Source organism: Pan troglodytes, chromosome 8 (assembly GCF_028858775.2).
Source record: "Pan troglodytes isolate AG18354 chromosome 8, NHGRI_mPanTro3-v2.0_pri, whole genome shotgun sequence".
Lineage (NCBI taxonomy): Eukaryota > Metazoa > Chordata > Mammalia > Primates > Hominidae > Pan > Pan troglodytes.
Genome location: NC_072406.2, coordinates 84,203,991 through 84,226,068, shown reverse-complemented (window position 1 = coordinate 84,226,068; position 22,078 = coordinate 84,203,991). Strand labels below are relative to the sequence as shown.

Genomic DNA, 22,078 nt, shown 5'->3' with positions numbered 1-22,078 from the left:
CCAGCCCCCAGCGTAGGGGAGACAGCAATAGCACCTGACTGGGGTGGGCAGCTTCTGTTCAGGTTGGGATGACAGGCACCGGCTCAAATACTTTAAGAGGTGGGAGGGAGCTGGCTTGAGCTTCCCAAGCCTGGACTGGGTGAACTGGCAGAGACACAGGTTAAGATTTGGGGAGGGGGGCCTGTTCCCTCACATTGAGCCTCTGAATCTTCATTCCCTCACTCCAGGAGCCACTGTCCCCGTGCTCAGCCCTCCTCTGCCTCTTCCTGCAGCTGCTGGTCCTGCTACCCCTGTGTCCTGAGACCCACAAAGCTCCACCAGCTCTGGCTTCTGTGTTCCAAAATGAGCTCTCTCCCTTCTCCCCAGGGAAACACCCATGCTCTGCAGGCAGCTCTTGGGAGACAAGCAGGGCTGAAATGTAGTAAGAACTGAAGTTGTTATGACGGATGTAACTACAATTTGAAAGGACTCCATTCAATTTCTTAGCTGAAAGGGTCCTTGGCAACCTTCTTATGTGTTTTTGGAGATTTAGTTGAAGGCCAAATAAATCTGAAATGCTATCTGAACACATGAAGCAGATCAAAACGCACAGTGACTCTTGTTGAGAGGATGCCGCCTGCCCTTTCAGCTGACTTTTGAATCCCTAATGGGGCTTTTTGGGAACAATGTTTGTGAACAACTGATTACACCTTCATTCTAAAAGGAAACTGGTGTCCAAGTAAGGGAAGTGACTTATGCAAGGTCACACAGCCAGACTGGCAAAGCTGGGACTCATCCCCAGGCCCCCTGACCGCTGGCCCAACACTCCTGTCTCTGCCCCCAAATACCTGGGTTTTCTCTCTCTCCGCTCAGCGCAGTCCCCACCAGCTCTGCCAGCCTGGTAACGCCAGGTACATTCATCCTGCCCCATATTCCCCTAGTGCCTTTGGTCCCTTGGGAATGGGCAGGGGGATTCTCTGTCCTGCTTCATGCTGGAAGTCACCTCCTTTCTACCACTGTTAATTAAAAAAAAAAAAAAATTATGACCCAATTGCTGCTGAGAACAAATGCAAAGGAAAAGGCAGAGACACGCTGCAGGTTTTGCTCATTGCATGATTTCATCTTTAATTAAATAAGTCAAGTAGGCCATCAGGAGTTGGGTTCACATTCTATTCTGCAAAGCAGGCCCTGACTGCTGGGGCTGCCAGCTCTCTGAAGGGCAGCCCCAGCGTTTCCAGGAGACGGCAGATTGTCTGTGGCCACGGCAAGGACATCTGGGACGACAGTGACAGCAATGGGGCTGGGAGCAATGTGGAACGGCGCCAGAGGCTGAGCAGAATGAGCTACATGCTACACATACACACACGTGGATGCATATGTACATACCATGGCAGTGTATGCCGTGAAGGGGTGTCTCGTACCATGCAGACATGAAATAGCAAACAGGGCTGAGGTGTTGGCAAAAAGACAGTGTGCAGGACCTGGGAGGGAGCAGGGGAGCCAGGCAAATTTGGACTAGAATATACAGCTGAGATGGAGACTTCAGGGGGTGCCCAGTTCAAGCCAATGGCAGAAGACGCAGACCACATGGGTCATTGTATCCCCCCAGCAAAGCACCTGATCCATGACATGAGCTACGCCTGTGAGGATGGCACCATGTCTGTAGCCTTGGAAACACGTAACAAATTTGTCCCCAGTCCAGTTACGGGGTGCCAAAGGACACGAGACCAAAGGATCTTGGAGCTCTTGAGACATGTGAAGTTGCCAATTCTGCTTTGTGCTTTTGAGGTAAAGAGCAGCTTCCACTCTCTGAAACTGCAGCGAGTTGAGAGGTGATGCGGCTGCATTTAGGAAGCCCTGGACCCTCTCCCTTCCATCTGGCTGCGCCTTGTCCTAGAAGCTTCACAAGCAAACCCACCAACTCAGGAGCCCTGGATTTCAGCAGATGGTCCTTCTATCAGCTTGTACAGATCAATAAGACACACTTGGCTTGTGCAGGCGTCTGCTTCCACTCAGCCCCAATTTCTCTCCCCTTAGCTCTCCTTGCCTCAGGTATCAGCCCTTGAGATCTGGCTTCGCTTTCTGACTCTGGGAATGGGGATGGGAGGGGACTGCCTTGAGGACACAGCCATCCAGTCTTCTGCTCCTGTCTTAGCAAGGGACAAGCCCTATAGTCAATTGGTCTCACCATGTTGCCCAGGCTGGTCTCCAACTCCTGGGCTCAAGCAATCCTCCCACCTTGGCCTCCCCAAATGCTGGGATTACAGGTATGAGCCACCGCACCTGGCCTCTACGGTCAATAGGCCCTAGTATAGGAGAGGATGACCCGGGGCTGGAAGACTTTAGGGTCAGGATATCTCCTCTACCACCCAGGCCAAGAATCAACCTTCTGGGAAGGACCTCCTGCTGAAGCTCCTTCCATTGCCAGACAGACAGATGGCAGAGATGGGAGGGAAAGATGTCGTGTGATGCCTGGTGCCCTCCGTTCTGTGGGGTTTGGTCAGCAGCTGCCCCACTACGCCAGCCTCTGGCAGTAGCTCCCAGGCTGAGGGTGCTAGCAGACCGGAAGTAAACTTGTTATTAAACATCTCTTTTCTGTTTATTTATTTTCAAGTGCATGTATTGCAGAAGGACAAAAGCCTAAATTTGCTTTATGTTCCTCAGCTTTTGGAAAATAACTCGGTGACCACCTGCGGTGTATGTGACAGAGACTGGCTTCTATGCACATCTGGTCTTCTCTTTCCCTCTCTATGGGGACCTGAGAATCCTGCCCTCCACTAACTACTCCCAAGGACCCTCCAGGGCCCTCATCCATTCCTCAATTTATAAACAGGCCCCGAGGGGAAGATGGGAACAGGCAGAGTGGGGACAGCCTGTGAGTGTTGGACGCTGCCGTGTCTCACCAAGGCCTGGAACGTTCTGAGCCATTTCTATATGCTGGGCCGCAGAACTCATCAACAAGAAAGAACATGAGTAAACACTCATTGCTGAATGGTCCCCTTGTGCTAGGGAGGCTGGCGGCCAGTGGAGAGAGGCCTCAGCTGCTCCCTCTGTCTCCGGGCAGGTGGGCACCTTGCAGGGGAAGGCTTCTGGCAGACAAGCTGGAACAGAGGAGAAGCCAGGGCTGGCCTCAATGGAAAAAGAGGCCCGGCCACCAGTGCTTCCATCTTCTCCATCCCAGCTCCAAGCTGAAAATCATATCCACATGGGTGACTCCAACCATATCCATGACGTTTCAAGCCAATAGACACACCACACTGTCCTTCCCCAAACCCCAAGGGTTCCCAGAGCATCGCTGAGCCCCAGGGGAATACACTTTCAGGAAACATCCACGCGCTTGTGACCTGTCTCAAACACCCGGGCAGAGGTAATACAGCAGCAAGGGCCCTGATGTAGCATCTCAGATCAACAAGAGAGAAACCAAGGGATCTCAGATCTTAAACAACGTCCCGGGGCCATCGTGGTGCTGGCGCTCCAGCTCATTCTCCTCCTGTGTTCTGAATCGTCTTCTGGTGCCCATGCATGAACGGAGTGTGTGAATGGTTTCTATTGTTATTTTGTCTTTCTTGATTTGGGTACAGCTTTGAGTCCCTGCAGATAATAAGGTATTTTCTGTCTCTTCTTTTCACAAAATAAATAAATTAAGTCAACCTGCAGTGTGCACATTGTCAATGTCCTGAGAAGTCCCAAAGGCCCATTCTTGGTACCATCCTCAGAGGGCGGAGTGGGAGGTCTTGGCCCAGAGTAAGAAGGAGGGATAAAGTCTGCTGTCCACATTAGCAGGGCCCCTAGGAAGAGCCTTGGATGGAGGTGGCTGCCCCCTCCCCAGTCCCAGCCCTCCCCACCTCCACATGGGGAACAGAGGAGGGAGCAGTGGGGAGGCTGGGGAAGAATGGCCAGCACTTCTGGGCCTGCCAGAAACATCCTGGCCCCACGGTCATGTTTTCAGAGCTGGTGTTCCTTTGAACTCCAAATTAGAACCATGTCTCTGCACAACTTACTCTTGGACTCTAAAACCAAGAGTGTTGGGGTGTTCAGGCAAAATAGCAAAAGAAAAGAAAATAAAAAAAACCCAAGAGTGGAGACCTCCTTGAATGACTGGAGTCCACAGTGACAGAGACCCAGCAGCTCAAATAGGCTGATTATAGCGAATCCCATGAGATGGTTACTGGCCTCACCTTCTCCAATGGTGGCTTCCTGCCAGGACACACTCTTCCCTCCCCCATGGCAATGTTGGACTCAGATCCTGTACTTCCATGGTGTCCATATTACTCAACCCAAAATGCAGCCCTCTGGGTTTACAATGGGCCGTACCTGACAGAGAAATTGTCCAGGAAACCAGAAACAGAGCTGGGCAGCCCTCGGCAAACCCTTGCAGCTCCTTGTAAGCTCTGGGTACTGAGTTCTGCTCCTGGGTTTGAGGTGGGAGTGGGGAAGGCCTTCTACTCTGGGTACACTTGTCGTTTGTCATGAGGCCCCTGCCCACCCAGGAAACATGTTAGGGCCTGTGAGGGATTTTCAAATCCAGCTTCTTCTCAGGGAGGGGCGAGGGCTGCAAATCTCTGCTGCTCTGGACACTAGGCAAGAACACTGGTGGCTTTGAGATTCATCCCACATGGGGTTCAAACAGAAAAGCCCATAGGGCACTGTGGCCTGCCACGTGGCCACCTCTCCTCGTTCCTCCTGGGGAATGCTCCTCCTCTTGTCCTCTCCCTCTGCCAGGAGCCAAGTGCTCCCTGCTGGTTTTCCCCAGCCTCCCTCAAGCCCTCAGGCCTCCACTGCTTGGAAGAGGCACTCCTACAGAAACAAAAGCAAAAACACAGCCACCAAACAAGAAAGACATCAAGCCATAAATAAAAGCCCCAAATAAAACACCCAGCACATCCTGCGTTAAGCAATACTCTTCCCAGAGCCCTAAGGAGGAATTCCAGGCACTGGCTGTAACCACAGCAACCAACTGGCTGACTCCTGTCCACGAGGGAGAAGGCGGGCTTCTCAGGGGGCGGGGGGCATCCTGGTGGGACTTCTCCCCCACGGGCACTCTGTACTTTCCTCTTGGCCCTACCCCAGATGAGGCCTGGCTGGAAATGGAAGGCCCCGTGAGCTGCCTTTTGCCTCCAGGGACCACAGCTGCTTCTGCCTGCCAGGCCTGAGGCAGCCTTCAAATATGGACATGTTCGGGAGCCAGCCAAGCTAGACGGGGCCTTTGGCTGCACCATTTCAAAACATCCTGCCTGCCAGCCGCAAGGATGTGGATGGGTCAGAGGAGGTAGCCACGAGAATCTAAGGCGGGCAGGGGCTTTGAACGCTGCAGTTTTGAATCCACTGTTCAGTCCAAACCCGGCCAGGGAACCGTGTCATGTCATGGCCCTTTAACGCGTTTCCTTCCCCTGCCCTGCCCTCGAAATAATCCTACAAATGTTAATCACAGGCTCCTCTGAGGTGTGTCATACAGAAAAACCCTGTGGGCATAAGCAGTGAGGAAGCTTGTCTGCATAGATGTGTGTGCACTTGTGCCTTTATGATGCTTGTCTATGTATGGTGTACATGTATGTATGTCTATACGCATGTGTGTGTTTTGCAGCTCTAGAAGGGGCCCAGATTCATCAGTAACCAGCACAGCCAACCCATTCATGAAAACGCTCTGTACTAGTTGGTAAACAGCCACTGTCACCTCAAACGAGCCTCAAATGCCACCTTTGACACCCACGGCTGTCCTAGCCCCTCCTCCAAGGACCCACCCAGATTCCAGACTTCACTATCCAGACAAGAAACGGTTAACACCAAATAAAGCAGGAGGTCTGACTGTCACTGGTCAGGGCATTGCCCCTTCTGATTGTTAAATATTTGGACTCTGGCCTGCAGGGTCTCCAGGCACGAATGTATGTTTCTGTGTGTGTGAGATCGAAGCTTGCCAACAGGCCCGGGCCTGCCTAGGCCTGCTCAGGAGGCTGCAACCTGTTGGGTCTGGGTGTGATGGCCCTCAAGGGGACCGGGCACTGTCCTGTTCTCCGCAATTAACCCTGGGGCCGCCGCTTTGGCTGGAGCGCTGGCTGGGGGCCCTACTGCTACAGGAGGCGCTGCCCGCTCATGGCGCTGTGCACCCGCCCTCTGCGAGGGCTGCGGCAGAAAGACGGGGCAGGCCTTTCACGAGGAGGGGCATACGGGGCCCCGGCCCCCCTACGTGACCCAGAAGGTGCCCCTCTCCTCCAGCAAGCTGACTGAGCGGTTGGTGAGGGCGGCGGCGTCCCGCGCCAGTTTGTAGCCGAAGAGGCGCATGGCAGGGCCGCAGGCGGCCTGCACCACCTGGGCCAGCTTGAAGGGCATGCTGAAGCGCCACTTCTCGAACTGCTCCGAGGAGTTCTTCTGCGTGGAGTAGATGCCGCTGCCGTCGTGGGCCGCCTGCGTGTTCTTTTGGATCCAGTCTTCCACCTGCGGGGTCAGGGGGATGCCGGCGAAGCGGTACATCTCGCGGGCCTTCTGCAGCGGCCCGCGTGCCACGTCCTCGTAGCGCACCAGCATGTAGCGGCCCCGCAGCCAGGCGGGCTGCCGCAGCCCCAGCTCCGCGGACAGGCGGATGCTCTCGCAGTTGCCCCGCAGCCGCTGCACCTCCTCTTCCCTCAGGCCGTCCTGGCCCTCGTCGTCCAGCCACTTCTTCCAGGTCTTATACTTGCCGGCGAAGGCCACCATGCGCGAGGCCAGCACGGCCCGGGGGTCGCGCACCAGCTGGATGACGCGCAGGTCCAGGCGGGGGTCCTCGGCCAGCGGCTGCAGGAACTCCAGCTGCCGGATGCGCACCGCCTTGAGGGCCATGTGCTCCTTGCGGCGGCAGGCCTCTGCGGCCAGCGTCACGTTGAGGGGGCCGCAGCGGCGGTTCTTGCAGTGGTACTTCTCGAAGACCTTCTTGACGAAGGGCGTACAGACGGGGTCCTCGCACAGGGAGCGGCTGGAGCCCCGGCGGAACATGAACTGAGTCAGGTGGTCCTCGGGCAGCGGCGTGATGAAGTGCTCCAGCACGTACAGGTCGCACAGGAAGAGCTGCTTGAGCACGTCGCGGTACACCAGGGCCGAGCCCGCGGCGTTGGCGCCCCCCGGCTCGAAGGACACTGTGCGCTCGATGTGCCACAGCGGCTCGAAGAGGTAGAAGATGTTGCCCTGCTGGTTGAAGAACTCGCCCACGAACGAGGAGCCGGTGCGCGTGGTGGCCATGAGCAGCACGTGGCGCCGGGGCCCCGCCACGGCCGGTCTGGGCGGCTCCTCCTCCTTTCTCTGCTCTTCCTCTTCCTCCCCTGCGGCCTCCATGGCTGGCTCCACGCCCAGCTGCAAGCTGAGGTTGCGGAGACGGCTCTGAAGCTGGGAGAAGGCTGAATCAAGCTCGCTCAGGGACAAGAGAGATGCGTTCTCAGCTAAGATCAGGGCTGGGTCGGTGCTGTTGGCATCTGCTAGAGCTTGGGGGATCTGCTTCAGCTTGTCTGAGACCCTGTGAAGACAAAGAAGATCAGGGTCAGTGGCTGACTGGGGACCCCGTCTCCTGGGCAACCCTAAGCAGTCCTCCAAGCAGATCACCAAAACCTGTCTCAGTTGGGTTTCCCCAAAAGCAGACTTTGAGGCAAGGATTTGTGTTTAAGTAAGTTTATTTGGGACATGATCACAGGAAGTACTGGATGGGGAAGTGAGGCAGGGGAGGAAAGAGGTCCATGATGGATGTGCTGCTAGGAGCAGGTGTGGGCATCGGAGGCTTAGTCTGATGGGGATCTGGGGGGGACAGTTACTCCCTAGTACTTCCGGCTTGCCAGTGTGCCAGTGGAGAGAAAGCTCTCAGGTGCAGAGCTGTAGGGGCTTGCAGTAGAACCCAATAGGCACAAGCTAGAACGGTCCTTGCTCAGTGACCCAAGCGGGGGATTGACGGTGTCCACTATATTGCCCAATCTCTGACCCACCCATCTTAGCTAATGCTTTCTTGCAGGGCTTGTGCCTGGGAGGAGAACAGGCTAAGAAATCTTTCTACATCTAACAGGCCCACTGCACATAGCTGTATGCTGCCAATTCAAAGGGGTAAAGGGGCGTTCCCAGATTAGCCTATTGAGGGACATGCCCCTGGAGTTGAGCAGTACACAACTTGGCAGCTGCACATTGGCAGCCTTGCCCATCAGAGTATCCATACTAGGACCTTGCCTTACCATGGGCTCAGTGACATCAAGACTTCTATAGGGGATGTGCTGCTAATGCAAGGCCAGGAAGTAAATTAACAGTAATAGTCACAGCCAGCAAATACTGGACACCAACTATGTGCCAGGCACTGGGCTAAATGCTTTTACATTTTCTCATTTAATCTTTACAACAATGCTGGTCCCATTATTAGCCATGTTTTACAAAAGAGGAACCGAAGACTCAGAAATGTTAAGTATCTTGCCTAACCTTTCACAGCTGTAGAGGGCCAACATGGGGGGCTCCAACCCAGGCTGTCTGAGTCCAGAGCCCAAGTCTCACCCCTGTGCAGTCATGAGGACGTGTGCAGGAGCCACTGCCTGGGACACAGAAGGGGCCTGGGGATGGCTTGTTGAAGGAATGCATTTGCAGGTCCACAGAGAGCCCTGCAGTTAGCTCCCTGTCCCCACCCACCCCACCTTGAAAGGAAGATGAAGACTTGGGCTTGCAACCCTCACCTTGATATGATTTTATTTTCCTTTTCGATGAAGACAAAAACTATCACCACAAAAACCAAGAAAAGGGCGTATTTGCTTCTCATCTTCAGGCTGTGCACAAAGTCCCGGCAGTCCTGGGGCAAAGTGAGTCCTTTCTCCATGAGGAAAGGTGGGGCCGTGGGGGCTCCTCGGGCCGGCCTTGGACACTCAGCTGAGGGGCATCACTCAGGACCCAGCTTGCCGTCTTCAGGTGGGGGACACCCTTGTCCTGCGGAGAGACAGGTGGTCAGAACACCCTTGTCTGTACACGAGGAATGCAGAGGATGTCTCTCCACCAGACTTTTGAGGATCTCGGCCCTGGTTAGCAGCCAGGACCCCAGACCCACTCTCCAGACAGACTGTGCCCCAGAGACACTGAAGGTCTCTTTAATAGGTCATTTAAAATGCTAATGAACCATCGGGTTCATCCATCCCACCTCCATCAGTTTCTCCCTTGACCTCACACATCAAAGGCCTGTGCACGGAAAAGAATAACCTTTGTAGCATAAATGTTTATAATAGCAAAAAGAGTGCAAACACCTAAATGAAAATGGTGGAGCATCCAGGTAATGGATTTTTATGTGGCCACAAAGAATAATGAGGTGGATCTATAAATGTGAATGATCCAGAAAATACATGAGAACACACACACACACACACACACACACACACACACACAAAGGTGCAGACCCTGTGCTTATGCAGGACGGGGCTTCCCAACCTCAGCACTGTTGACATTTTCCACCAGGTAAGTGGGGACTGTCCTGTGAATTATAGAATGTTTGACAGCAGTCTTGGCCTCTACCCACTAATTGCCAATAATTGTTTGTTTTTGAGACAGGGTCTCACTATGTTGCCCAGGCTGGAGTGCAGTGGCACGATCATAGTTTACTGCAGCCTCAACCTCCCAGGCTCAATTGATCCTCCCACCTCAGCCTCCTTAGTCACCACAAGTGCACACCACCACACCCAGCTAATTTTTAAAATTTTTTGTAGAGATGGGGTCTTGCCATGTTGCCCAGCCTGGTCTTGAACTCCTGAGTGCAAGCAATCCACCTGCCTCGGCCTCCCAAAGTGCTGGGATTATAGGCACGAGCCACCACGCCTGGCCCCCACTGCTCATCTGTAACCATCAAATATCTCCAGACATTGCTAAGTGTCTCCTGGGGTGGGAAGGTGGGGGGTGACAAATCATCCAAGGTGGAGAAACTCCGATGTAGCAAGATCCCATTCAGAAACAAATGCCGGGACAAAAAATATAGATGCGGGATACAAATGGACTCTGGCTGCAGGAAAACGCAAGGCCTGGTAACAATGGCTGCATCTAGAAGGTGGACAGGTAGGTGGAGAGAGAAGGTGGAGTGAGGCTTATGTTTGCTATGTAACACTGTGCCTTGTTACACATTTTACCATGTGTATACGTAAATTATAAAAAATTAACGAAAGAAAAAAATATCATAGCGCATAAATTCTACCTAAATCCTTAACATGGCCTCAGCCTTCAGGTCTCCACTTTCTAGGCAGCCTCCCCCAGGCTATGTTAGGGCTCCCTACAGCCCCACCACTGTACAAAGATTATCATGAGCACCTGGGACTTTGTCATAAAGCCATAAAGCAACAATTGTTCAATACTGAACATCCCTTCAGGCAGGACAGGGAGTTCATCTGGGCCCCTCATTATCTCTCAATCCTGGGCCAGGCAAGAGATACACAGTTGGTGAACAACAGATGGATAAAGGAAAAAATGACCCTCGACTAAAATAGTATGTATCATTATTATTATTATTTTGAGATGGAGTCTCGCTCTGTCGTCCAGGCTGGAGTGCAATGGCGTAATCTTGGCTCACTGCAACCTCTGCCTCAAGCAATTCTCCTGCCTCAGCCTCCCGAGTAGCTGGGATTATAGGCATGCATCACTGCGCCCAGCTAATTTTTGTATTTTTAGTAGAGACGGGGTTTCACTATGTTGCCCAGGCTGGTCTTGAACTCCTGACCTCAGATGATCCACCTGCCTTGGTCTCCCAAAGTACTGGGATTACAGGTCATTATTATTATCTAAATAGATAATATCTAACAGGGTCTTGCTATATTGCCCAGGCTGGCCTCCAACTCCTAGGCTCAAGCAATCCTCCCTCCTCAGCCTCCGGAGTAGCTGGGACTATAGGTGTGCCACTGCACTTGGCTACAAATTTGTTTACAGCTAGAGCAAATACAGCTGCAGAAAGAAGAGTCTATTCCCTTTTTTTTTTTTTTTTTTTTTAGACAGAGTCTTGCTCTGCAACCCAGGCTAGAGTGCAGTGGTGCAATCTCAGCTCACTGCAATCTCCGCCTCCTGGGTTCAAGTAATTCTCGTGCCTCAGCCTCCTGAGTAGCTGGGATTACAGGCGTGTGCCACCACTCCCAGCTAATTTTTGTATTTTTTGGTAGAGATGGGGTTTCACCATGTTGGCCAAGTTGGTCTCGAACTCCTGACCTCAGGTGATCTGCTTGCCTCGGCCTCCCAAAGTGCTGAGATTACAGGTGTGAGCCACTGCGTCTGGCATAGGAGAGTCTATTCCTAACTGGAATAGTCCTGCCTCTTCCTAATTTTCCTGGGCCTTTTCTCATGAACTTATTAAGTTAATATTTTCTGAGCATTTACCTTGTGCTGGCTTCTGGCCTAGGCACTGAAAATATGGCGGTGAACAAGCAGGTATGGTCTGTGCCCTCCCGGGGCTTGCACTCTGGTTGGGAGGGCCAACCAATGATATGGGCAGCTTAAGTTTACTGAGTGCATATTTCTCTGTGCCAGGTGCCATGCTAAGCACTTGCACTCATCAAATCCTCAGCAAAGCCCTGTGAGGCAGCAACTAGCCCATTTTACAGGTGAGGAAACTGAGGTTGAGACAGGTTAGGTAACTGACCTAAGGTTCCTCCAGCAGAAGCCTCTGGCCACCCCTCCCAGGTCCAGGTCACTTGAGCTTCTTGGTGTACCTTGGGGACCCCCAACCTAGCTCCTATGGTGGGGCTTTCTGGCTGACCATCTCCCTTTCCAGAATGCAAGCGCCCCAAAGTCAGGACTCACATCTAGAATGGCACTTGGCACAGACCAGCTGTCCAAAAATCAATGGTGAGGCTGGTGCCTGGTAGCTGTTGGCATGAATGTGTAGAATGGCCAGTGGGGCTACGTCCCCCATGCACCCTGTTTAGCCTGTGGTGGGGTGTGAGGCCACCTGCCCCACTGACAGGGTGAGAACCACCACTGAGTTTTCAGAGTACGAGGTGTTGAAATCCTGACTTTCTGTCCTCTCCAATCTCAGGTTGTCTGGAGCTGATGATGTGAGGGAAGCAGAAGGAGCTAGGGTTAGAAGTCCTGGGCTCTAGTCCTTCCTGTGTCTCTACCATGCTGTGCAACCTTGTATAAGTGACAACCTCTCTTGGCCTGTTTGTAGCATGAAAAGGGCAGTCCCTGCTGATAAAGGTGCTGTGAGGAACATATCTGTTGATGCATGGTAAATGCTTGTGAAATAGGAGAGGGGTGAAAAGGCAGGTGCGGGTCGGGGAGCTGCCCTGGCTACCCCCTTCCCTCTGGGCCTGGCACCTTGGTAAGGTATAGAAGTTGGGGTGCCTAAATGACAAGCCTCTGAACCTTCTCCTTCCCTCCCTTCCAGGGACTATTTCTATTTTTAAGTTGCTGTTCCAGCCTCCTCATCCCCAGAGCAACACAGCTTTCCTAAGATCCTTCTTGACGCTGCCCTAAGAGGAAGAAGCAAAGCTGGACACTTGGACAGGAAACCCAGGCAGGCTGTTGGCTCCCTTGCCCTGCCCAGACAGCTGCCCCTCTGTTTAGCTTTGGAAACCTAGCAGGCAGGTGGGCAGGCAGGTGAGAGAGGTTTGGAGCTTCCCAGAGCCAGAAGCGGGGAGAGGGTCATGGTGCCAGGAAGTCACAGGGCCATGAGGGAAGGGGACAGAGCCCAGATGGGGGTTACTCAGCAAAGCCCCACGCAGAACTCACCATGCAGGAGGCCCTTTACAAGAAGCAGGCCTGTGACACCTGTGACATCAGATACACCTTTGTATCACTTCTCTCCCACTTCCATGGTGCAAGGGCTAGGCCTGCCTCCCTTGCTTAGTTCATGGGTAGAACCGAAAAATCTCTTCCTCCTTCTCTTGGTCCCTCCTAGCCCCTAGTACTCAATACCTTTCATCCGGCCAGGCACGATGGTTCACGCCTGTAATCCCAGCACTTTGGGAGGCCGAGGCAGGTGGACCTGAGGTCTGGAGTTTGAGACCAGCCTGGCCAACATGGTGAAATCCTGTCTCTACTAAAAATACAAGAAGTAGCCAGGTGTGGTGGTGGTCGCCTGTAATCCCAGCTATTTGGGAGGCGGAGGCAGGAGAATTGCTTGAACTTGAGAGGTGGAGGTTGCAGTGAGCCGAGATCATGCCATTGTACCCCAGCCTAGGCACCCAGAGTAAAACTCTGTCTCAAAAAAAAAAAACAACCCAAAAAACAAAAAAACCTTTCATCCCCTCAGTGCCCCAGCAACTACATAACAGCCCAAGGAACGGGTGGTATCCCCTGCTTGGGCCCACTGGGGGCCTCTTTGCAGGGTGCCAGGGCCAACAGGAAGTATGCCAGAGGCATGTGCCAGGTCAGCTCTGCTTGAGGGCAGCAGGCAGTGGGACAGCTCCCTTGGCCCAGTTTTGTCCAGCACTCTGCACATTGACAGCAAACACCAGAGGCAGGAAAAGAGGCACAGTGCTGAGTTCTTTCAGGGCGGCGACCATCTGGTGAGTGCACACCACGTGCCAGGCCCTGGGCAGAGCCAGCCCAACCTTCTAGGTGCTGGCTGGGATGTGGACTCCTATCCCACCTACGATACAGTTCTGAAATCACTGTCCTCCCTCTGTCTCACATTCTCACCTGCCTGCCACCTCCCAGCTGTCTCATCTGGCTTCTGCCCCGCACCCCTCCACCGAATAATGCTCCCGACGGCGTCCACAATCTCCTGGGGGCCTAGTGTGGCTGGTGTGGGCTTCTCATCTTCCATGCTGCATCACCTCCTCCCTCCCCGCTGAGGCCCACACTCCTGCTGGCCTCCCCACACCCCCTCCTGCTTCTCTGGCTTCCTCAGGCCCGGCCTCTTCTATGGGATCACATGTGGGCAGCCACCCAGACAGGGGAACACCTGAGCACTGATTATAACTGTGCTGCCACCCAGCTTCTCAGCCACATGGAAACTTCTCGGAGGCACAGACAATAAGGCAGCTCCTGCTTCAAACACTCTATGCACTACTTGGTAAAATAAAAGCCCTGTAAGGGCCTTCAAGATCCAGACCCTGCTCACCCTTCCCGCCTCTTCTCCCAACACCCCCACCCTGGCCCTTCCTGCCACTCCCCACCTGGGGGCTTCTGCATCAGCTGGTACCTCTGCCCGGGCCAGATCTGCTCTGGCTGGCTCCTTCTAAGCAATCAGGACTCAGCTCAAATGCCCCCCCAGCTCTGGAGTACTTCCCTGACCCCTGACCTAATGTGGGCCACCCCCATCACTTTCCCTCTCGGCGCCCTGCTTTACTCCCTTCATAGATGGAAATGCACTTGCTGATGGCCTCTCATCCCCCAGAACGTTGACTCCGGGAGAGGAGAGCTTCATCTGTCTGCTCCACCCTTGCATCTCCAGTGCCCAGAACTGTACCTGGCACAGAGTGGGTGCTTCATAAATACTTGCTGAATGAATGAATGAATGAATGCATGAACGAATCAATGTCCTTCCCAAAGCATTGAGCCTACTGCAAGATGCTTAATCGTTCTAAGTTGACAGAAGATATGAAGAGGAAGAAAAAAAGGCAGTTGCTCCATACATGAGTGGCTGTGAGCATGAGCGCGTGGGCCACAGGTGCATGCTGAGGGCGTGTGCTGGGACCACGGTGCGAACCATGGCCACCGACTGTGGGCAAAACTTCACACTTGGGACCGCACATAACTTTAGTCTCTTGAATTCTTGTTTCCATCCAGCCTCTCACAGCTGTGGGGTAACAAGGGGGAGGGCAGAAAACAGCCTAAGCCATCTGCAGACAAATGTGAGGAAGAGAACGCTGTGGAAAAAGGGGGCTGCGAGCTGAGGCCAGGCAAGCCCCAGCAAGTGAGGCTTCGGCTTCCCTCCCTTCTCTCCCCCAGGGGTCTTTCTGCTCAGGCCTCCCTCGTGACTTGGCAAGGTGCCTCCCAGAGAACGAGTTTTCTACTTGGATGGCCTCCAACCAGGCCCTTCCACGGAGGCCCAAAATGGACTGCGGCCTGTTCCGGCCTCCCCCGGGGAAGGTGGGGGTCCCAGCAAGTCGGCTGTGATAAGGGACGGCCCTGCCAGACATTGCATCAGGCAGCAAAACTCCACTCCCCTCGCCTGCCTGGGGCCAAGAGCACAGTGGGGTGGGGTGGGGTAGGGGGAGGTTGAGGGGATGCTCAGCTGTTGCTGGCCCGGCCTCTCGGCCTTTCCCACGAGCTGGAGGAGGAGCTGCATGGGAAAGAGGAGCCAAGGGAGGGCAAGAGCTGGTGACAGAGTAGCTCCGAGGCAGAGTGGGAGCGCTGAAACCCACTGCGGGAAAGCTCCATGTGTGCTGGGTGCTGGGAGGCTGCCCCCACCTTGTTGCCAAACACCTTGGAGTGGGCTCTTTTGTGAGTTTTCTCAGAATCTGCAGAGTGGAGAGAGGCGGCAGGGGAGCCCCCAGGCCACTGGCACAGTAGGGCAGGGAAATGGAGCTCCTATGCCAGCCTGCCTGGTTTTTATTTTTTAATTTTGTTCTTATCATTTAGCCCACAATGTCAACTGCCTTGGTTTTAGATGAGAAGAGCTTGTCCATCCGGTGGCCTGTCCAGCCCAGATTCCGTTTCACTTGGGGACAGCCAGAGACAGCTTGGGAAGGCCAAGGCCACCCAATCAGGAGTGTGTTGTCTGACAGGAGAGTAAACGCCCAGCCCAGAGGCTGCTGAATGAGTCAGTGAGCAAAAGAAGAGCAGGAATGAAAGAACGGGAAGTGAATGAATGCCTGGCTGCAGCTCCCCCACCACCTCCACCCCCCTGCACCCAGTACAGCCCCGGGGCTATGGGGCTATGTTACTCCCAAGAGCATCTGAGCACCCCAGGGCTCCAGCTTGCTCTTCCTCTCCCAAGAAAGAACCGATCTTTGATTTCCTTTTGTCCAACTGCTGCCAAGACTGAGTAGAAGCAGGCAAAGGTGTGTCACCTGAGTGTCAGTGGATGTCCACGTAGCTGTAAAGGGGCGAGTGCCATAGGTAGATCTTGGGGCTGAGGGCCAGCCTGGCAGGGGTGAGGCTGCCACAGACTCTGAGCCAGCCCCAGCCAGGACAGGCCTGGCTGCCCCTCGGCCCTTTATGCCTGAGTGGGGCTGTGGGGGAGCACACTTTCTTGCTCCCATTGGATACGATCCCTTCCAACAGCTGCAGGAAGTGCAGGACCTCAGGTTGGAGAGGTGGGAACTGACCTACACCTCCCGGCTTCACTGCACCTGCCTGGTCAGGAGCTGTGGCTGAAGCTGGTGTCCAGGATGCCCTCAACCATGTAGCCGGGCAGCCCCAGGAGGAGTCTGCTGGCTCATTCAGAACCGACCTGGACATAGACCAAGATTCATGGCCAAGGACGTGGCCCAAGTCCAGCATGGGAGAAGCATGGCGAGCATCTTATCAGAGCCGGCAGGCTGGGTAACTGTGGTGCATTGGCACAGTGAAAGCAAGCCATGCAGGGTGCACCATCACAGATGCAGAGCTACAAAAACATAATGTTATGATTCTTTTCACCTTATGCCCTTTGATTTATTTATTTTTGGGGGGGACAGGGTCGCACTCTGTCACCCAGGCTGGGGTACAGTGGCATGATCTTGGCTCACTGCAGCCTCGACATCCCACACTCAGGCAATCCTCCCACCTCAGCCTCCCAAGGAGCTGGGAGCACAGGCATGTGCCACTACGCCTGGCTACATTTTTTCTTAAATCATTTATGGAGACTGGGCGTAGTGGCTCATGCTTGTAATCCCAGCACTTTGGGAGGCTGAGGTGGGTGGGTCACGAGGCCAGGAGTTCAAGACCAGCCTGGCCAACATGGTGAAACCCCGTCTCTACTAAAAATACAAAAATTAGCTGGGCATGGTGGCGCATGCCTGTAATCTCAGCTACTCAGGAGGCTAAGGCAGGAGAAATGCTTGAATGAGGACCCAGGAGGTGGAGGTTGCAGTGCGCCGAGATCCCACCATTGCAAGACTCCGTCTCAAAAAAAAAAAAAAAAAAAAAAAAAAAAAAAAAATTTATGGAGACAGGGTCTCTCTACATTGCCCAGGCTGGTATTCTCTTTTACACTGTTTGAATTTTTGGTAACCATACACCTGTATTGCTTTAGTAACCAAATCTAAAATTTCAAAAGAGGAATGTATTATCACTTTGGAAGTGGTATGAAAAATACATTAGAAGAGGGCAGGACTGGAGGCCAGGAGCCCAGTCAGTCCCTTCTGCAAGGGTCCAGGAGAGAGCAGGTGGCTGAGCGAGGCAGTGGCAGAGAGGTAGAGGGGGAGGTGACACCCACGAGATGTTTGAGAAGTCAAAATGATGCTAGCACCTCTTCCACACGGATGCTCCCAGAGGACATCACGCTTGGTGAGATAAGCTGGTCACCAAAGGAGAAATACTATACAATCTCACTTATCTATGAGGTACCCAGAGCGCCAAAATCATAGAGGCAGACAGAAGGGTGTCTGCCAGGGGCTGGGATGAAGGGCCGGGGGGTTGATGTTTAATGGGGACAGTTTTGGTTCTGCAAGATGAAAGGGGTTCTGCAGTGGAAGAGTGGGGAGGGTTGCCCAACAGTGTGAATGTACTTAGTGCCACTGAACTGTACACTTGAAAATAGTTAAAATGGTCAATTTTATGCTACGTACATTTGACCACAATAAATAAATAAACAACGGCCAGGCACTGTGAGGCCGAGGCAGGAGACTGCTCGAGCCCAGGAGTTTGAGACCATCCTGAGCAACATAGTGAGACCCTGTCTCAAAAAACAAAACAAAAAACAAAACAAACCAACCAACCCAGGAAAATGCCCCCAGCAATGCCTGTGGGTGAGAGGAGGTTAGGGGGACAGAGGAAGCTAGGAGGAGCCCAGCTCTTGCCTCGGACAGTAGTCTTGTTCTCCACGATACCCACAGTGCCTGGCACGTGGCAGGGCTCAATGAATGTTTGTGAAGCAAATGAATGGACTTATGCACTGCCTTAAAGAGTTAGCTGTTGTTTCCTGTAGGCTGGCCTTCTTCCCCCAGAACCAGCAGAATATTGGGCACATACAAGATGCTTAATTAATACTCCACTGAAAAAAGAAGGCCAGCATAAAGTTAATTTATTGCCTAGAAAGATGCTTATGTTATGACGCTGCACCAAAAAATAGGACACACCAGTATCTCCAGTTGCAGTCTATTTTATAAAAAAAAAAGTGGGTGTATACATGCATATGCACACACACACACACACACGCAGAGACACATACGTGGGGGGGGGGGTTGGTAGAGAGACAGAGAGAGGGAGAGAAAGAGAAAGAGAGAGAGTCTTGGCACAACGTCTGACAAAGTTAGCAATGAATCTCTGTGTAGCTATGAGTGCGTTCAGTTTCCTTGCTTTTGCTTATCGTCTTTGAGGTCCTATGACCTTAGGCAAGGAACTTAAACCTCTTTGAGTACAGTTTTCTCATAGGTGAAATAGGGACATTTACAGCAACTATTGTATACCTTTGTCCCTTGCTTGGCTTGTCTTTCATGAATGAGGGAGGAGGTGGAGGCACAGAGAGCCTGGGAAATGGCACAGAACTGCTGCCAATCCATTCCACACCACAGCTGGCAACGATCTTGACCCAGCTAGTTTTATATTATTACTCACATGCCTTTATATGTTTTTGTGAATACAAACAGGACAGATTTTATTGTGCTTTGCTTTATTATGCTTCACAGATACTGTGTTTTCTACAAATCAAAGGTTGTGGCAGCCCTGTCTTGAGCAAGTCTTATCAGTGCCATTTCTCCAAAAGCATGAGCTCTCTGTGTGTCTCTGTGTCACATTTTGATAATTTTCGCAATAGTGCAGATTTTTTCATTATTATTATATCTGTTATGGTGATCTGTGATCAGTGATTGTTGATGTTACTATTGTAATTGTTTTGGGGTGCCACAAACCACACCCATAGAAGACAATGGATTTAATCGATAAATGTCTGTGTTCTGACTGCCCCACCAACCAGCCATTCCCTAGTCTCTTTCCCTCTCTCCAGGCCTCTCCTTGTTCCTTGAAATGCAACAATATTGAAATTAGGCCAATTAATAACCCTGCCATGGCCTCTAAGTGTTCAAGTGAAAGAAAGAGTCACGCTTTTGTTGCTTAAAATCAAAAGCTAGAAATGATGGAGCTTAGTGAGGCAGGAATGCTGAAAGCCAGAAAGGCTGAAAGTGAGGCCTCTTGCACCAAACAGTTAGCCAAGCTGTGAGTGCGAAAGACAAATTCTTTTTTTTTTTTTTTGAGACAGACTCTCGCTCTGCCCAGGCTGGAGCGCAGTGGCGTGATCTCGGCTCACTGCAACCTCCACCTCCTGGGTTCAGGTGATTCTTGTGCCTCAACCTCCCAAGTAACTGGGATTACAGGTGCCTGCCACCACACCAGGCTAATTTTTGTATTTTTAGTAGAGAGGGGGTTTCATCATGTTGGCCAGCCTGGTTTCGAACTCCTGACCTTAAGTGATCTGCCCACCTCAGCCTCCCAAAGTGCTGGGATTACAGGCGTGAGTCACCGCACCCGGCTGGAAAAGTTCTTGAAGGAAATGAAAAGGGCTACTCTAGTGAACACACAAATTATAATAATGTGAAAAAGACTTGTTGCTGATATGGAGAAAGTTTGAGTGGTCTGGATAGAAAATCAAACCAACCACACCATTCCCTTAAGCCAAAGCCTAAACCAGAGCATGTCCCTAACTCTCTTCAATTCTAGGAAAGCTGAGAGAGACAAAGAAGCTGCAGAAAAGTTGGAAGCTGCTAGCGTTGGTTGGTTCATGAGGTTGAAGGAAAGAAGACATCTCCATAACATAAAAGTGCAAGGTAAAGCAGGAAGTGCTGATGGAGAATTGGCAGCAAGTTATCCCAAGGATCTAGCTAAGATCACTGACGAAGGTGGCTACAATAATCAACAGGTTTTCGATGTAGACCAAACAGCCTTCTATTGAAAGAAGATACCATCTAGGACTTCCATAGCTAGAGAGGAGAAGTCAATGCTTGGCTTCAAAGCTTCAAAGGACAGACTGATTCTCTTGTTAGGGGCTAAGGTAGCTGGTGACTTTAAGCTGAAGCCAATGCTCGTTGACCCTTCTAAAACTCCTAGGGACCTTAACAATTAAGCAAGATGTACTCCGCCTGTGCTCGTAAATGGAACAGGCCTGGATGACAGCATATCTGTTTACAGTATGATTTATTCAATATTTTAAAGCCCACTGTTGACACCTACTGCTTAAAATACTACTGCTCATTGACAATGCACCTGGTCTCCCAAGAGCTCTGATGGACAGGTAAGAGGAGGGTAATGTTTTCATGCCTGTTAACACAACATTAATTCTGCAGCCCATGGATCAAGGAGTAATTTTGACTTTCAAGTCTGTTTTTTAATTAATTAATTTTTTTTTTTGAGACAGGGTCTTCTTACTCTGTCACCCAGGCTGGAATGCAGTAGCATGATTATGGCTTACTGTAGCCTCAAACTCCTGGGCTCAAGTGATCCTCCTGTCTCAGCCTCCCAAGTAGCTGGGACTACAGGTGCATGGTATTTCACCTGGCTAATTTTCGTTGTTGTTTTTGAACGGAGTCTCGCTTTGTCACCCAGGCTGGAGTATAGTGGCGTGATCTCGGCTCACTGCAACCTCTGCCTCCCGAGTTCAAGCGATTCTCCTGCCTCAGCCTCCCAAGTAGCTGGGATTACAGGTGCCCACCACCACGCTTGGCTAATTTTTGTATTTTTAGCAAAGACAGGGTTTCATCATGTTGGCCAGGCTGGTCTTGAACTCCTGACCTCAGGTGATCCACCCACCTCAGCCTCCCAAAGTGTTGGGATTACAGATGTGAGCCACTGCACCCGGCCTCCTGGCTAATTTTTACATTTTAATTTGTAGAGATGTCTCACTATGTTGCCCAGGCTGGTCTTGAACTCCTGGCCTCAAACAATCCTCCTCCCTTGGCCTCCCAAAGTGCTGAGATTACAGACGTGAACCACCATATCTGACCCTTAAGTTACATTATTTAAGAAATACATTTTGTAAGGCTATAGCTGCAATAGACAGTGATTCCTCTGTTGGATCTGGGCAAAGTAAACTGAAAACCTTCCATTGTAGATGCCAGTAAGAACATTTGTGACTCAGGAGAGGAGGTGAAAATATCAACATGAATAGGAATGTGGAAGAAGTGGATGCTAATTTGGAAGAAGTGGATGCTAACAAGTGGATGGAGGAAGTGGATCCATGTGGATGATTTTGAGGGGTTTAAGACTTCAGTGGAGAAATGAACTGCAGATGTGGTGGAAGTAATAAGAGAAAACTAGAATTAGACATGAAGCCTGCAGATATGAGCGAATTGCTGCAATCTCATGATAAAACTTGAATGAATGAGTTGCTTCTTATGTATGAGTCAAGAAAGTGGTTTTTGAGATGGAAGCTACTCCTGGTGAAGATGCTGTGAATGACAACAAAGGATTTGGAGCAGGGTGTCCAGTCTTTTAGCTTTCCTGGGCCACACTGGAAGAAGAATTGCCTTGTTCTACACATAAAATACACTAACAACTAACGATATGTGATGAGAAAACAAACAAAAAACGCAAAGAAAATCTCATAATATTTTAAGAAAATTTACAAATTTGTGTTGGGCCACATTCAAAGCCGTCCTGAGCTGCACGTGGCCTGCGGGTTGGACAAGCTTGATTTAGAATATTCTATAAATTGTCTGGGAGTGGTGGCTCACACCTGTAATCCCCACACTTTGGGGGGCCGAGGCAGATGGATCACCTGAGATCAGGAGTTCAAGACCAGCCTGGCCAACATGGTGAAACCCTGCCTCTACTAAAATTACAAAAAATTAGCCAAGCGTGGTGGCGGACGCCTGTAATCCCACCTACTCTGGAGGCTGAGGCAGTAGAATTGCTTGAATCTGGGAGGTGGAGGTTGCAGTGAGCCGAGATCGTGCCACTGCACTCCAGCCTGGGCAACAAAAGCGAAACTCCATCTCAAAAAAAAAAAAAAAAAGAATATTCCATAAACTTAGTTGATAAAGCAGCAGCAGAGTTAGAAAGAATTGACTCTAATTTTGAAAGAAGTGCTACTGTGAATCAAACAGCATTGCATGCTACAGAGAAATCC

At 51.7% G+C, this 22,078-nt stretch overlaps 1 protein-coding gene across 3 annotated transcripts in view; it reads right to left on the bottom strand.

The window, feature by feature from the left end:
- Nucleotides 1-1,078: 1,078 nt before the first annotated feature.
- CHST3 (carbohydrate sulfotransferase 3) overlaps nucleotides 1,079-22,078 on the bottom strand; it is a 51,769-nt gene continuing 30,769 nt past the window's right edge. For all 3 annotated transcript variants that reach the window (XM_009458656.5, XM_009458657.5, XM_521690.9), the window contains exons 2-3: nucleotides 8,646-8,892; nucleotides 1,079-7,459 (exon numbers count right to left, since the gene is read on the bottom strand). In XM_009458656.5, the coding sequence (XP_009456931.1) occupies nucleotides 6,160-7,459; nucleotides 8,646-8,785 (1,440 nt within the window). In that variant the 5' untranslated portion in view covers nucleotides 8,786-8,892 and the 3' untranslated portion in view covers nucleotides 1,079-6,159. The remainder of the gene's footprint in view (nucleotides 7,460-8,645; nucleotides 8,893-22,078) is intronic.